At 40.4% G+C, this 16,341-nt stretch overlaps 1 protein-coding gene across 1 annotated transcript; it reads right to left on the reverse strand.

Annotated features, from left to right (window-relative positions):
• Positions 1 to 610: 610 nt before the first annotated feature.
• On the reverse strand, positions 611 to 15,376 carry LOC139639430 (uncharacterized; the record flags this gene model as incomplete). Its single annotated transcript, XM_071513520.1, has 11 exons — positions 611 to 2,628; positions 4,087 to 4,167; positions 5,031 to 5,093; positions 6,970 to 7,111; positions 8,064 to 8,192; positions 8,649 to 8,920; positions 9,081 to 9,295; positions 13,579 to 13,634; positions 13,726 to 14,273; positions 14,518 to 14,564; positions 15,206 to 15,376. Coding segments are annotated over 11 exons (2,035 nt in total), but the record flags the coding sequence as incomplete, so codon positions are not given.
• Between the last annotated feature and the right edge of the window lie 965 nt (positions 15,377 to 16,341).

Raw genomic sequence — 16,341 nt, forward strand, 5'->3', positions numbered from 1 at the left:
GTCACCTAGGCTGTCACTAGTTGACAGCTGCAGCGCTATGTCAACAATATGGCCGCGGCGACCGTGATGACGATGATCGAATACCTCAAAATGTTAAATGATTGCTAATATGATTTGTTGATAGCACAATCATTGCATTCTCCATTCAATTTTCAACAGGTGAAAACACCATTGAGGAACCGGCTCAAGGATGACCACCTTGACGTGTGCTGCAGGATGGCCACTGACGGACCAAAAGCTGATGACATTGACTACCATGGCCTTGTCAGATCCTTTTATCTAGTCAGTAAAAAGAGGAGGGTGAAATGCTCTGAAGCAGGATGTGACCTCTGCAATTGACTGCCTTGACTGATTTCTCATTTATTTTGGCTAATTTTCAGTCACTGTGAATGGCACTAGCTGACAAAAAAAAAAAAATTGTATCGCATTGAGGGTAAATTGTTACTCTGCTAAATTCCAGTTAGTAGTATTACTAAAGCCAGGGGTACTGCTAGAAATACTGGCAAGCTCCTGACAATCTGTCACACTGAATATGTATGTTACGGCCCCCTAAACATCGTAAGGTTCGACTGGAGACTGGAACATATGGAAGGATGCCAAGACCACCGAGTAACAAAAAATCAAGGTTTTTTTATTTTAGAAGGAAAAAAAACATACTCAAAGTGAGAAAAAAATACAAGACAAACAAAAGGGGTTGGAGATCCCGGCCAAACAGAACAAAAGATGGGGAAGATACTGGGCCAGCCACGAAATGGGCCGTGCGAACCCAGCTCTCCCCCACTAAACTACCAAAAGAGAGAGTAACCTAAACTGTACCAAAACAACACCCGATAACTGAACTACCGGTGATCTCCAGCCCAAACTAAAATAACAAACTCACCAAACCAAGAACATGCTATAAAAAGAAGTAAAGGAAAAAAACAAGGCAGGGGAAAAACCCCAAACGGCAAAGCTGCAGGCTGTCGGGCGAATGGCCGCCACTCAGGTCCCCCTTTAACTCTGCACGTTACTTGGCTTCAGGTGTTCCAGCTAAATTAGAGAACAGGTAGAGGAGAGAGCACCAGGGAGAGAGAGAGAGAGAGAGAGACAAGGAGAGAACAAAACACACCCACAAGCACTGTGCAATAATGCACATGCAAGGCCACACGTAACAATGTATATAAACAGTTAATCACCCATTTTACTCTAACAGAATAAGAGCTAGAATACTCAGTGTATGTTAGTTTGCAATAATACAACATTGCCTAGCCAATTACCATACTACTCCTGTATCTATATAGGCAGCAATAGAAAATTGTCAACATAGTGCTTCTTTAGTTTCAGAGTAGAAACAGAATGCAGAGCCATAAAACTAGAAAACCAGCCAACCTGCATCATGCTGTAGCCTGTACAATCCACTAGAGGGAAGCGTCACTCCACACAAAAACCTCATCCTTAACGGATCCCAAATAGTAAATAGTGATTGTTGTGAATACAAGCCTCCACCACACCGCCAGCCTGCTGCGCAGTCTGATTACATAAATTACAAAACTAACCCATGAAGTTACTCCTTGCTACAAAAAAGTAATCTGATTACTGTAATGCGTTACCCCAACACTGCTACTACTACACATCAAAGTAACACTGATAAATGAAATAAAATGTAATTATATTTCACTCAAAAAAAATATTCACTATGAGAATAAAAAAGGTAAAAACAAATTATATAAAAGCCTGCCTGGAAAAATGTGTTTTCTGATCTGATCTACAGTTGAATGTGACTCCTCAGACAGGACCTTCCAAAGCCCAGAAGCCTCGATGGTAAAAACGCCATGTGACCTTTGACCTTTAACCCAGACTTAAGAGTGTCCAGAAAGACACTGAGGTCTCTCCCCGGTCCGGTGAGGAGGGACACAAAGGTGACCCTACTCTGTTTTTGGCTTCTGAGAAGGATGTAGTAACTGTTCTGTTTACTTTCTTAGATTTATTCATACCTTCATCAATTAATTTCTCATTATACGACCCTCTTGGATGAACTGTTCGTTCATTTCATTGGCTTTAAGTTTTAAATCTTAATTTAATAATTAATAATAATTTCAGTGTTTGAAAACACAACTACTGTACATATAAAACATAAAAAATAAGGTTAAGCTTTTCCATAGTGTCAGGCCTTGTATCAAAAGGTCAGTAAATCACTTTCGGAGTGAAAATCCACTGACTCAACATGTGCTTTAAAGGCAAAGCTTCTTAAAGACTTAAAGATGTGTTGATCTACGACTCTGTCTCTGTTACCACGCTTCAACATCGACCTCAGTACAGTTCAGTTCTCATTTCTGCTTCAGGTGATGTTCAGCTCTTTGGAAAGGTAAGGGTCCAGCTCACAGAAGACTTTGATCATAATTAAACTGGCTTCTTCTCCTTTCCTTCGCACCATGTCGATCAATTCTCGTGCTCTGTCTGCCCTGGGTTTTATTCTGGCCGACTCCATTTCTTCATGATTTATTACCATCCGCTGCAGAAGTTCATCCAGCAAATTGTTTAGAACAGTTTCAGACACTCGATTGATAAACTCTGGTCGAGCTGAGCGCAGCCTCTCCTCTGCTGAGGGACTCGGAGCCCCTGGTAGATTTTCCCTAGCTGGACAAGGACCTGGAAGGTAAATTGGAAAAAGACTTCTATTCAACAACCAGCAGTCACATTGTAACAGAGACCTCTTAGAAATTAGAAGAATTTGAACAGGACCAAATTAAAATATACACTAGTATGTTAGATATAATACACCATGGCCCTGATGTAAAATTGCAGGACTTTTCTATGACTTTGCATAACTAAACTGGAGTGCTTCCATGGCCTAAAATGTCCTTCCTTCCTGGTTTGTTTATGCTGTTTTTCGAAAGGGATGAACAGTCCGCTTTCAACTTGGCTTAATTCCTACATATCTGATAGAATGCACTGTTTCACACAACAACATTATCTCAGAACGCTCTGAAGTTAACTTTGGTGTACCACAAGGTTCTGTGCTAGGACCTTTGCTTTTCTCTATTTACATGCTTAGCATCCGTAACTATGGTATTAAATTTAATTGTTAGGCCCATTAAACCTAATGACCGTTCACAACTCCAAAAAATTCACAACCGTCAAAAAATGTATGTAATCTAACTTCCTGCAACTAAATGCCAACAAAACTGAGATGCTAGTTGTTGGCCCAGAAACACAACAGCCTCTTGTTGCGGACTTCACTTAAAATTTTGGGGACTGCTTAATTACCCAGAGTCCCACAGTTAAAAATCTTGGCGTTACATTTGATTCAGCTTTCTCATTTGACTCTCACATTAAGGATATCACAAAGAAAGCATTTTTCCACCTTCGCAACATCTCAACAATCCTTCCTTTGCTAAATATGGCTGATGCCGTGCTTTTGTTTCATTAAAACTTGAATAACGTTGTATTCTCTGGCCTACCTCACTACAGTATTAAAAACCTTTAACTTGTACAAAATGCTGCTGCCAGAATATTAACCAGAACTATAAAATGTGACCACATTACACCCATCCTGACCTCCCTTCATTGGCTCCCAATTTAAGCCAGATCTGACTTTAAGGCGCTTTTATTAACATGTAAATTGTTACATGGGCCTGCACCCTCATATTTATCTGACCGTATTATCCTTTATAGTCCACCTCTTGCCTTTGGATCACAGGATGCTGGCTACCTTACTGTTCCTAGAATAAAAATAAAAAAATCAGCAGGCAGTAGAGCGTTCTCCTACTGAGCTCCCTATCTCTGGAACCATCTCCCTCTTACGATCAGGGAAGCTAATTATGTAGAAACCTTCAAATCCAAATTCAAAACCTATTTATTCTCACAATCATACGACCTGGCACTGTCTAGCTTGGGATCGACACAGTCTCTTCTCCTACCTTAGCTTAGACAGTATTAACATAGGAATCTGCCATTGGGAACCCAGCCAGGGGTGTAGCACAAAATTCTGGGCCCTATACATAAGCAGTCTCTGTGGGCCCCCTTCCTCTCTTGATCCATGTCTCTCACGCATCTTTTGATTTTTTTTTTTTTTTACAAATAATTGAGCCAAGTATATGAGCTCACCTTGTCTCATGTCCTCAGTAACATCATCAGGAGATAATGAGGGACCTGCCGCTGCTCCGCTCTCTGTGGCTGTTTCTGAAACTGAGGGCCATGTGGTTCATGATGTTAAGCTTTGCTAGGTAATATTGATAGATAATGTTACATGACATTGTTGCTATGATGCTGATTAATTTATGTTATGCAAACATGCTCCAAGCTATCCTGGTTGACTGCCTCCAATCTAAGCAACATACCAATATTAGTTTAAACCATTCTTAAACAGTGTTAGCAAGTTGTGCATACAGGATCGACATAGCCTCTTAACCTGCTTATAATATATTATATTGACCTTGATTATGAGACACCCCCCTTTTTTTCAAGACTCCTTTTTTTAAAAAGATTTTTTTGAAGATCAAATCTTGTTTTTATAAAGAAAATAATAAAATCTGACCAGAATGCACCAGTAACAGTAACACAAGGTAATGATATATATCTTTTAAATGAAATTGTCTTGTTTGAATAGGCCAACAATTAAACTGCAGCCTACTGGTAGGCCTATTTCTAACATAATTTAACCATCTAAAAATGAAAAATAGAACCATAGGTTGTATTTTAATTAGACTCTGCCTCATTGATCACCATGATCTTAAAATTGGAATTATTCTCCTGCTCAGTTCTTGGTTTACTTGGCCTACTTTTAACCCTCTGAAAATGATGGTGGATCATCTGGCATTAACATTACTGTCATTTGAAGGCCATTACGGGTTCAGCTTTTAAGCTAGCGCAAAGCCAGTGGTATCATATGAATTGCAATGAATCCGTTGATACCAAACATGTCATGCTAGCTTACTGGGTAAGGGCTAAATATTGCTCCAAAGTTGAACTGTCTTTACTGCGAGGTCCGTGACACCTCAATGTCAAATGATTCCTTGTAATAACTTTTAGCAGTCACTTGATGAGCTCACCTTGTCTCACGTGCTCGGTAACAGATGAGGGACCTGCTGCTGCTTCACTCTCAGTGGCTGTTTCTGAAACAGAGGGCCATGTGTTTCATGATGTTAAGCTTTGCTAGGTAATGTTGACAGATAGAATGTCATATGACACTGTAGCTATGATGCGGATTAATTTATGATACTGATTAATTTACAGTGGTGGAAGAAGTACTGAGATCTTTTACTTCAGTAAAAGTAGTAAAGATACTCCATTACAAGTAAAAGTAATGGCAGCAAAATGTACTTAGAGTATCAAAGTAAACATACTCATTATGCAAACTGTCCCCATTTAGAGTTATATTTTTCATAAATTATTGGAATATTAATATTGATTTATTGACATACATGTACATGTAAGCAGCATTTTAAAGTTGTCAACATGAAGCTAATCTTAACAATTTAGCTATACTTTTGGGTAGTCTAATCTATAACAATGCTATTTTATAGTTATTTTATGATCAAATGTTTTAAATATAAAATATTGATCTGAAAAGTAACTAGTAACTATAGCTGTGAAATAAATGTAATGGAGTAAAAAGTACAATATTTCCCTCTAAAATGTAGTGGAGTATAAGTACAAAGTAGCATAAAATGGAAATACTCAAGTAAAGTACAAGTACCTCAAAATTGTACTTAAGTACAGTACTTGAGTAAATGTACTTAGTTACTTTCCACCACTGTTGACTGCCTTCAATCTAAACAATTGCTGATATTAGCTTGAACTGTGTTAGTTGTGCCTACCTTTCTTTTGAAAGAAATTAGTTAGTAGTTGTTTTCCCTCAGTTTGCTTTCTTTCTCTTTCCTTTCTTTCTTTTCTTTCAAGACATGACTCTCACAGTGCACATTGGTGCTCCAGAATCAGCAGTTTAGAGACAAATCATAGTGTATAGTGCTTTTTTTTTTTTTGATACAAAGTTCAGTCTCTCAATTTTAATTTATTTATGACACTAATTAGTTATGTTATGACACTTGTTATGACGCTTAGAAATAAAAAATTGCAAACAAAAACAAACTTTTCATTCCAGGCTTTTCGAGGGCCCTCCCCGCATTGGGGCCCTGGGTAGTCAGTCCCACTTTTCCCCCCACTATGACGCCCCTGAACCCAGCATAGGGCTGCCTCCTGGTTACTGTCTGTCTTCCTCCTTCTCAGACCCCGGTGCAGTGTTTCTACCTGGCAGTGGACGCGAGTGATGTCATTGTGTCTGTGGATATTAACGCTGATCGTGGCGCCATCATTGTCATTGCCCATGTTCTTGTCACCGTTTGTCCCAGCACCGATTGCCCGCTCAGCCGTCCCGGTGGGGGATCCCTCTTTGACTTGGCCCGCCTAAGGTTTTGTCCATTTTCTTTCCTAACAAGGTTTTTTTTTTCTTGAAAGTTTTTCCTTGTATGCATTGATGGTTTAAGGCTGGAGGTGCCAGGTCAGTTATGATATGTAGAATAGGTAAGCTGTTATATCTAAATGTGTAAAATCTGCTTTTGTGTGTCTTGTGCTCTTCCTGAAGTTTGTCTTATATAATTCTGTTCTATGGTTGATTGTCGATCAGTTAGATCTAGTTAGGCTCATTCTCTGTAAAGTCCTTTGAGACAGGCTCGTGATAAAGGGCTATAGAAATAAACAAACTTGAACTTGCAAGACTGTTGGGCTGACAACCATCTTATGCAATGAATGTTTCAAACAAGTTGGAAAATACATTCTGCTATATTCCTGTAGTCACCCATTTGTAAAAATCCCTACAATTGCCTAACTTCTTCAGAAAACCTGCAGGCAACATGGTGAAAAACTGGTAAAAATGTGGATTGTGAACAGAATGCAGCCAGACTGAAAAATGATCTAATACAGAGCATGAACTACCATCAACTTCTCTATTCTAACGGACTGAGTGATGCTGTAGGAGGATTAAGTCTTTACCAGTCAGATTAAGCTCATGTTCCCAGACTTGTCTCCTCTCTTTATCTCGGACCGTCAGAGTCACTTCCTCTGTGCTCATATTCAGGCGAATCTCAAATGTTGGGTGGAAATTTGGTCCAAAATTTTGAAAAAATTGTGCAGCCTGAAAACCAAGAGAAATGTGTTTTTTTTTTCAAAAATATGTTATAATGTAATAATAATGTTTGTGTTTTACATTTAAAACAACTGAATCTATACTGAACAAAAATATAAACGCAACACTTTTGTTTTTGCTCCCATTTTTCATGAGTTGAAATAAAAGATCTAAGACTTTTTCTATGCACACAAAAGGCTTATTTCTCTCAAATTTTGTTCCACAAATTTGTTTAAATCTGTGTTAGTGAGCACTTCTCCTTTGCCAAGATAATCCATCCACCTCCAAAAGGCCACTCTAAAATGTGCAGTTTTATCTTGAAAAAACTATGGATCTCACATGACTAGGGCTACAGATGCATTTTTTGAAAACCAGTCAGTATCTGGTGTGACCACCATTTGCCTCATGCAGTGGGATGTTTTCAGCTTCCAGGAATTGTGTACAGATCCTTGCAGCATGGGGCCGAGCATTATCATGCTGCAACATGAGCTCTGGTGACATTCCTGCAGTCAAAATTTGCGATATCTGTGGCATTGTGTTGTGTGATAAAACTGCACATGTTAGAGCGGCCTTTTATTGTGAGCAGCCCAAGGCACACCTGTGCAATAATCATGCTGTTTAATCAGCATCTTGATATGCCACACCTGTCAGGTGGATGGATTATCTTTGCAAAGGAGAAGCGCTCACTAACACGGATTTAACAAATTTGTGAACAAAATTTGAGAAAAATTTAGCCTTTTGTGCACATAGAAAAAGTCAGATCTTTTATTTCAACTCATGAAAAATGGGAGCAAAAACAAAAGTGTTTTTGTTCAGTATATATTCAACATGCAGCCAATTATTAATTTATTATGTTTATAATATCCAAAGGTAACCAAAGAAACTAATTTCATAAATTGTGTCTGCATGTTACAGCACTAACAAGAGACATTTTGCACAAAGTTGTATTTGACATACTCACCTCAGGCTGTACTTTATACTCCTCAGGTTTACAGTGGAGACTGTAGCTTTGGTCTTTGGTGAGACGACAGTAGGAAGGAGTCTGGATATACTGCATTCTCTTATCAGCATTTTCTTGGTGCCCTTTCACCTTCAATGATATCAGAACATTTGTATTTGAGAGATTATGCTCATATACATAGACAATGGTTTCACTGTCCTGTTCATGAGGACATTCTTCTCGACAGTTTTACATGTTTAGATATATACATATACCACCATATATCACTGTATGGCAGCTGTCCAAATAAACTAAGAGAGAGAGATTTGTTTGAGCTGATAGCTCAAACACGTCAGTTTTTTTGCATACTAGCTGCCCATGTAATGAAAAGATGAAAAGACATTATGAGTGCTGGCATTTCTTTCTGCTAATAGAGAATTATTCTTACCACACTGTGACAAAGTTTGATAGGTATAGAGAGGAGTTAAGTGTCTCACTGACTGATCAACCTGAATGTGGCTCATCATGGAAATAAAATGTGATATGTGATTAAAAAAAAAAAAAAAAAAAAGTTGTGGTAAACTATTATGCTACAGGGAGCTTTACCTCCTGAAGAGGAACTTTTTTTGGCAGCAGAAACACGTTGAGTTTTCGTCTCTGCTTTCTGTCTGGTGGTCGGAGGAACAGCAGAACTTGGCTACGGATTGGCTTGGTGAAAGTTAGAGACCTCTTAATGTAATCCCGCACTACGCCAAAGGCAGAGAGGTGGGGGACATTCACACCCACATGAGTGTCTGTAATCTCCACTGGCTGGAGGATGCTCATTCCATCATCAGTGATGTGGACAACAGACAGGCTTTCACTTTCAGGAAGTGGTGCTGTGAATACACAGAGCCATCCAAGATTTAGTTTCACTGGTGTCAACCCCATTCAAATTTCATGTCATGTCCATGTCAGTAACTCTAGGTCTTTGTCATTAAAAAAGAAATAATGTTCAACAATAATCAATACATAATCATGATTGAATAATGTGCCTACCAGGGGTGGTTTCACAGTGTGGGAGGTGGAGCTGAGAGACAGAGCCCTGAGGACACTGGATGCTGAACAGCGGGCCTGCAGGCGTCTTGCCAGCTGAGCGGAGGAGGCTCTCATCCCACTGGACGGTCCTGTACAGCACCTCCCCCTCCTGAACCATAGTAAACACCAGACCAGTCAAAGTACACTGGAACACACCTGAACCAGGGGACTTGAACCTGTAGGACACACAATGGTTAAAGGAATACAGCAAGTATATAGTCCATGTTAAAACTGTAGCACACATTATGTTGAGCGATAGTGCCCCACTGGCATTATCCAAAACAAGAAGATAGACCTTTTAGAAATAAAAAGTTGTGAGCGGTTTTCATTAGATGGCCTGTGAGCAATATGTATTCATCTGCTGTGCAGTGATTTTTAGCTGTACACAGTCTCCCATCACCCCCCTTCACTTCCTATATAAACAGAGAAAGTAGTCCCTGCTAATTCAATTTTTGTATCATATCTTATATCATATTTGTATCATATTGTGTGTAAATTTGATTAATCGCCTACACACAACTGCCAGACTTAGCTGCATATCATTTAAGATGCCTTACCATTTACCTTTAGAGCTGCTACAAATTCTCATTTTCTCACTTTTGAGTTAAAATGGCCTAACCTACTATCACTCAACGTAGTGTATGCTTAAGTGTTAACATGGAGCCTGCTATCACTCAACATTGTATATGCAAAGGTGTTAGCACGGAGCCTGCTATCACCCAATGTAGTCTATTCCAGAGTGTCAGCATGGAGCCCCGGAGTCAGTGATCTCCCCACAGTGAAGGCTGCAGACCTTCACTGTCAGGCCAGCTCCATGCTCAGGCCTCTTTTTCACTGGTTATTTTTGACTCCCATACAGTACAGGAAGGAATACTAGTTTCACCCAGGTCCAAACTGAAAGCACGGTAGGTGATGTTATTTTGCAATGATCTACCAGGGACACGTGGATGTTTTTGGTGTCTATGTTCTCATCACTTAAAGCTGCACTAAGCAAATTTCCAACCACTAGAGGGTGACAGAAACCGCAACACATTTGTAAATAAACCCCAGCAAAGCTGCTGGACTACGGAAGCCCCAAAAGACAAACCTAGCAAAGGACTGTGCAATAGCTAAGCTAATGTACCTATGGAGAAGTGTCATCGGTTACCAGAATCGTTTTGCCAGATTTTTCTCCCACTGAAGGTTACATGTCCACCTTAAGACTGAGACTGTGGGTGGTTTTGTGTCTGTGCATGTGTGGGTTTTCGGGTTGCTTCATCAGCAAACCAACCAACTCTTACTGTTAGTACTGTTATGACCTATAGACTTTGCTTAGGTCGCCCCAAACGAACCCTCCATAAAATCAAACTAGCCTATACACATCCATTCATATGTTCACTTAACTGATCTACCCACCAGTTCCTGCTACCCATCCTCTTTTCCTTCATAGCGGCGTGCAGCATTCACAGTTAGTGGAGGAGCAAGTTCAAGACTGTGCTGCATCCTCTGATCTGATCAACAAAACACTGTATATCCGCAGTAAAGTCCGAGGTAGTTTATCCCCTCGCCTGCGGTTAAATAAAAAAATGACTCCCATCCTTCAAATTGATTTGGATGCCGGGGATTTGTCTGTTTAACGCTAAAAGTAGACCTACAAAGCCCAAGCCCAGTTGTGCTCTAGAGCCTAGGTGGATATCCGGCTGGTGGCTGACTGACAGACTGATTGACTGACTGACTGAATAAAATGGTAAACTAATACAATAAAACAAATGAAATACAACTACAGTAGCCTAAAGTCCGTGAGTAAACTGAACATCTGTTATTTTGGAAGGATTATAAGGCTACTATAATTATAAGGCTAATGTGGAAAAAAATAAAAATAAATTATTTCTTATTTTGTTGTAGGTGTATTGGATTTGTACAGACTGGATTCTTAATTTCACACACTGATGAAATTACTTTAATTGATTAATTAAAAACATGTTCAGTAGCTCTGCAGCCATAGCAGAACACTTTTACTATTTTTGATTGTTTAGCCTACGTTTCAATAGTGTTTCCGTTTTTTTTATTAAAGGTACTGTTTGTAAGATTCAGAAAATGCTTGTTATTAGTGACACCTGTGGCCGTTAAGGTAACTGCAGTCAGCATCCTATTGCTCATGCTCGCGCGTGTGCCCGCACTCCGTGGGCGCGAGCGAGCATCCTGTGTATCGGCCAAAACAGTGACCATATGAACGTGATGGACCGGCATCATGTTGATAGATGAGGAAGCAGTTTCTTTTTTTTTTTTTTACTTGCATTCAAATGTCAGTCACATTTGCTGATTGCCATGGTGGCACAGAGAAAAAAGTACGGCCTGAAATTCAAGCTGTCAGTTGTCAAATTTGCTGAACAAAACTCAGGAGAAGCAGCAGCAAGACATTTCTCCGTTGATCTTTTCTAAGGTAGGCTATCGTTATTTTGATACGGGGCTCTCCCTCTCTCTCTCTGTGCTTTAGAACGTAACCGCTGTGAAATAATCAGAAAATAACGTTTTATTTCTCTGATTCACCGGCTTTCTCGCTACTACCGCTCCCTCTCTTCTAGCTCGCTCGACCATCTCTCTCTCTCTCTCTAGCTCGCTCGACCATCTCTCTCTCTCTCTCTGGGGCTATTAATTGAAGTTATATGTAGGTTAAGTATGTTTTCAGTGCTGTGTTTTTGTGAGGAGGAACTGTGACTATGTGTGAACTTTGTCAGGTGATAACGTGACATTGGCTGTATTTATAACATTATAGGTCGGTGTTAGCTTGCTAGCCAGTTTTCATATGTGAAAACAGCAATAGTTTCACCTTGAGGCTTAGCAATGTCGCTATCTGTTATCTGCAATAACGCTTACTGTTCGTGAACTACACGGAATATGTAACGTTATATGTATTCATCATTTCCTGAATGACTGTAGTTCACCTTGCTGTGTCATTACAGCTTACCATTGTTTATTTCACCGTTACTGTAAATCAGCATTGTAGTTCACTGTACAAACGCCAGATCCATGCAGCGTAGCTAAGTTACAGTTAGCTGGCTAACCTTAGCATAGCTTTGTGTACAGTTAGATAACGTTATTTGGCCGCCGCTGCCACACACGGGAGAAGTTTGCCTTCAGGGCTTTCTGCCAGAAAGCCTTTCTGACAGAAATCCACGGTTATGGTTTGGGTAGGGGTTAGGGTTACCCTAAGGCTTTCTACCAGAAAGCCTTTCTGACAGAAATCCACGGTTATGGTTTGGGTAGGGGTTAGGGTTACCCTAAGGCTTTCTACCAGAAAGCCCTGAAGGCAAACTTCTCCCGTGTGCGCCGCTGCCTTGCATCGCTCTTGGCTAGTAGAAGGCAATCGTTATACACCTTTGCTTTGTAACGTTACATCATTTATTGTTGGCTAAAATCAACACTATTTGTCATAATAGCTACATAAATTTGTATCATGGATCACGTTAGCTGGTGACGTGATTTGGCAAGCTAGCCAACTAACATATCCACTCAGAAAGTATTACGTTATGAGCAAGCAAGCTATAGAAGTAGTGAAGCTGAAGAGACTAGCCACGGGAGCGCGCATAACGTCACATCCGTTGGAATCTCCCGGAAAAAACGGCCAAAGTCCTTCACATAGAATGTAGCTTTACACACTGTTACAGGCAACGGAGAAAGTCAGCTGAGGTCTCATTTTTTAAGTTACGTTACAACGCGTTCACACATTGGCAATAAAAAATGATTTATACATGTAAAAAGTTTGTAAAAGTTACATATAGGACCTTTAATAAAACAAATTTTAAGAATTATAAGAATTTTAAGTTCTGTGTTCTGTTATCTATTAATATCACATTACTTTTTCTGATGTTTTAGGTTTTTGCCATGGTACCGTTTCAATATCGGTATCGCGATACTGAGATGGTAACTGACAACCCTACACTTAACAGGTAAGTTGACCAGTGGGATAATCTGCCTATACCAAAACTTTGGGTACTCCTTTTAAAAACAACCAAGAAACAACCATGATGTTAGCTCTAAACCAGGGATGTAGTAGGAGGCTAAACCCACCTAAAGTCAGTTTACCCACCTTTTTATTTCAGGAATAGAGTTCACCACCTTTTCAGGCCGACATAATTCCTTGGGATATGAAATTCATAGTATGCACATTAGTAAGTAGTATCAAACTGATAAATAAAAAGTGGGTACACCTATCCTCATCTATCTTACACCAGTTTGATACTACTTACTATGAGGTAGGTAAACTATGAATTTTATATCAGCCTGAAAATGTTTATATTTCTGCAAATAGACAGGAAACTGAGTTTAGGAGGAGCTTACCCTCCCCTACATCCCTTCACTATTAATGTATTAATCAATGTTCTAACTGCTATTTGACCATGCAGGTAAAACAAAAATAGAATGATTTAGAATGATAACTTGATAATCATCAGATTTTGTCATTTTGTGATATAATTACCTGTATAAAGTGTTTGCAGATTCAGGTAACAGTTCAGGTGTAAAGTTAGTTTGGGCCTAGAAAACAGAAAGGTACAAAATTAGTTGGTTTTTTTTAGAGATACAAACTTGTAGTAGTGTGCTATAAAGCTATAGCAAAAATACTCACACTATCCATATTCGACTCAAGTACATTGGACAGGGTTAGAGAGGATCCACCATCAAGGCTGAATGCTGGGTAGAGAGGCTCAGTGAAAGTGGTGTGGATGGTGTGGAGGTGAGTCTTTTTGTCACAGGAAACTCTGTAGAAGGACAGAGAGCCAGCAGGCCAGTCCAGATACACTGCTACTCTGTCAGAGACAGAGGAGGAGGGGGAAGGTATGAATATTCTTCTGTTCTTGTGACAGACAGAGTAATGATCATCAGAGCAGATCAGACTCCAGGACTTTTCATTCCCTCCAATCCTGCAGTCTTCATTCCTTCCTCTCCTGATTCCTCTGTAAGTCACTCCTATATGAACCTCTCCTTCCCACTCGACCTCCCAGTAACAGCGACCAGTCAGACCATTTCTACACAGCAGCTGATAACAGGAGTCAAATCTCTCTGGGTGATCAGGATATGGCTGCTCCTCTTCTACCCTCGTTACCTTTCTGTTGTCTTCAGACAGGAAGAGGTTTCTGTGTGCTGTGTTTGGGTCCAGTGTGAGTTCACAGGCATCTGATGAGAGAACAAGACTCAATACAGCAGCAGCTTCTCATCTAATACACCTGTTGTGTTTATTATTGGTTGATTTATTAACAGATTGACTGTTAATTTCTTCAGTTTCATGATGACACATTTTGTCAGCCATCTTTCTTCAGAGTAGGATTTGAATGAATAGATGTCACACATGAGCTTTCTATTTAAATAGAAACTGAATGTGCTGCTTTGTTTTCATGAATCAAACTAAATACACACTTACACTTCCTCAGACCTGGTTTCAGCCACCGCACTGCATCATGGTCCACACTGGGGGGAATAAATTCAGACAGCATAATCTCTTTGATAATGAACAAATAACCTTCATAACCTTCCATATGAGTGATTTTCCAGACGCTGTCACTCTTATCCTCCATTCAACATTAAACAACAAACAACAGGAGTCACTCCACTCTTGTAAATAATGTTTGTAACCATAGTAACGTTTACCGCAGACCAATATGGCGGCTCCCATCGCCTGTGTTTTCAGTCTACTGGACACCAGTAACACCAGTAACCAGAGGCGTCAGTTTATCCATCAGATTTTAATAAACCTCCACCGACAGCGGTGTGGTTTTCTCTTCTTCCACCTCATGAACTTGATACTTTAAAGAGACGCAACACTTGGCCTCAAGACACAGAACTGGTGGAGCAGCTGCAGTGTTGAGGAAACAGACTGATAGAAAATGTGAGAACGTCTCAACTCTTCCCTCCGTCTCCGAACGTTTCGGGTAGCGAGTTCGGTCGTAGAAAGCTTCGCTCTCCTTAATAACCGAACCGTGTGTGAACCGAACGGGACGAAGCTCCGATGAGGAGCGACGGCTGTATTTAGCCGCGGTGCGGACGCAGCCGGTCTGACAGAGAAAATGTGTGTGACTCTCAGCCTTCTAGCGGACGTGGCCTCTCCGTACCTGAGAGAGTCCGGTCTCCGGTGTGGATCCTCCGGTCCACCAGAGAGCAGCTTCACTCCTGAGGCTCCTGGATGATTGTAGCTCAGGTCCAGCTCTCTCAGATGGGAGGGGTTGGAGCTCAGAGCTGAGGCCAGAGAAGCACAGCCTTCCTCTGTGAGCAGACAGCCTGACAGCCTGCACACACACACACACACACACACACACAGAGAGAGAGAGAAACACACACACACACACACACAGACACACACACACACACACACACACACACACACACACACACACACACACACACACAGAGACACACACACACACACACACACACACACACAGAGACACACACACACACACACACACACGCACGCACACACACAGCATAGTGATGTATCGTTTGTAGTGCTGGGTGATAAAACAATATTGATAATTATCTCAGTTAAATCTTAATCGATTTCAAAATAAAAGCAGCTCGATAATTTTCAATAATATTGATCACAGCAGAGTTTCTCTCTTAAAACATAATTCTGGTTATTTTCAACCTGGACCTTGTTTTCCTAGTTTTAGTCATGAAGATTGATGGATTCAACATTTCATCACTTCCTTCACTGTAGAGTTTTACGTAGCTTCAGTTAAATCAATATTCCACTTAGTTTCAACATGGACTTATTGATTTGAAAAGCAGAATATAATCTACTGACCGAGACCAGATGCAGCCGGACCAGTTTGTAGTTCAGATTTTTACTTCCCATTCATTTGAATGAAACTGCCATTGAACACGTCGGTGAACAGATTCTACAGCAGATCCTGCTGCTGTGATTTTTAATTGACGTTTGGTTCTTTTGTTCAGAACAGAATTTCACCAAACAGCATCTTTACTGACAGAAGAGAACACAGCGGAGGGATACCATGTAGGAGAGATAGGTCCTGTTTGGGAGACCGGATCTACTTTATTTTTAAATAGTAATTTTAGTGTGAACCCAGAACAGAAATGCAATGTAACTGCGGACCAGTTGCTGCTTTATTGTCTTCCAGCAGGATCTGTTGTTGAATCTGTTCACCAACGAGTTCAATGTCAGTTTTCAGGAGGTTTTCTCCTCATTCAAACTCTACAAACTGGTCCAGCTGCATCTGGTCCTGGTCAG

Source organism: Centroberyx affinis, unplaced genomic scaffold, assembly GCF_046629955.1.
Source record: "Centroberyx affinis isolate AG114_WGS23_722 - 3 ecotype Tasmania unplaced genomic scaffold, CSIRO-AGI_Caff_v1 ptg007273l_1, whole genome shotgun sequence".
NCBI classification, from domain to species: Eukaryota; Metazoa; Chordata; class Actinopteri; order Beryciformes; family Berycidae; genus Centroberyx; species Centroberyx affinis.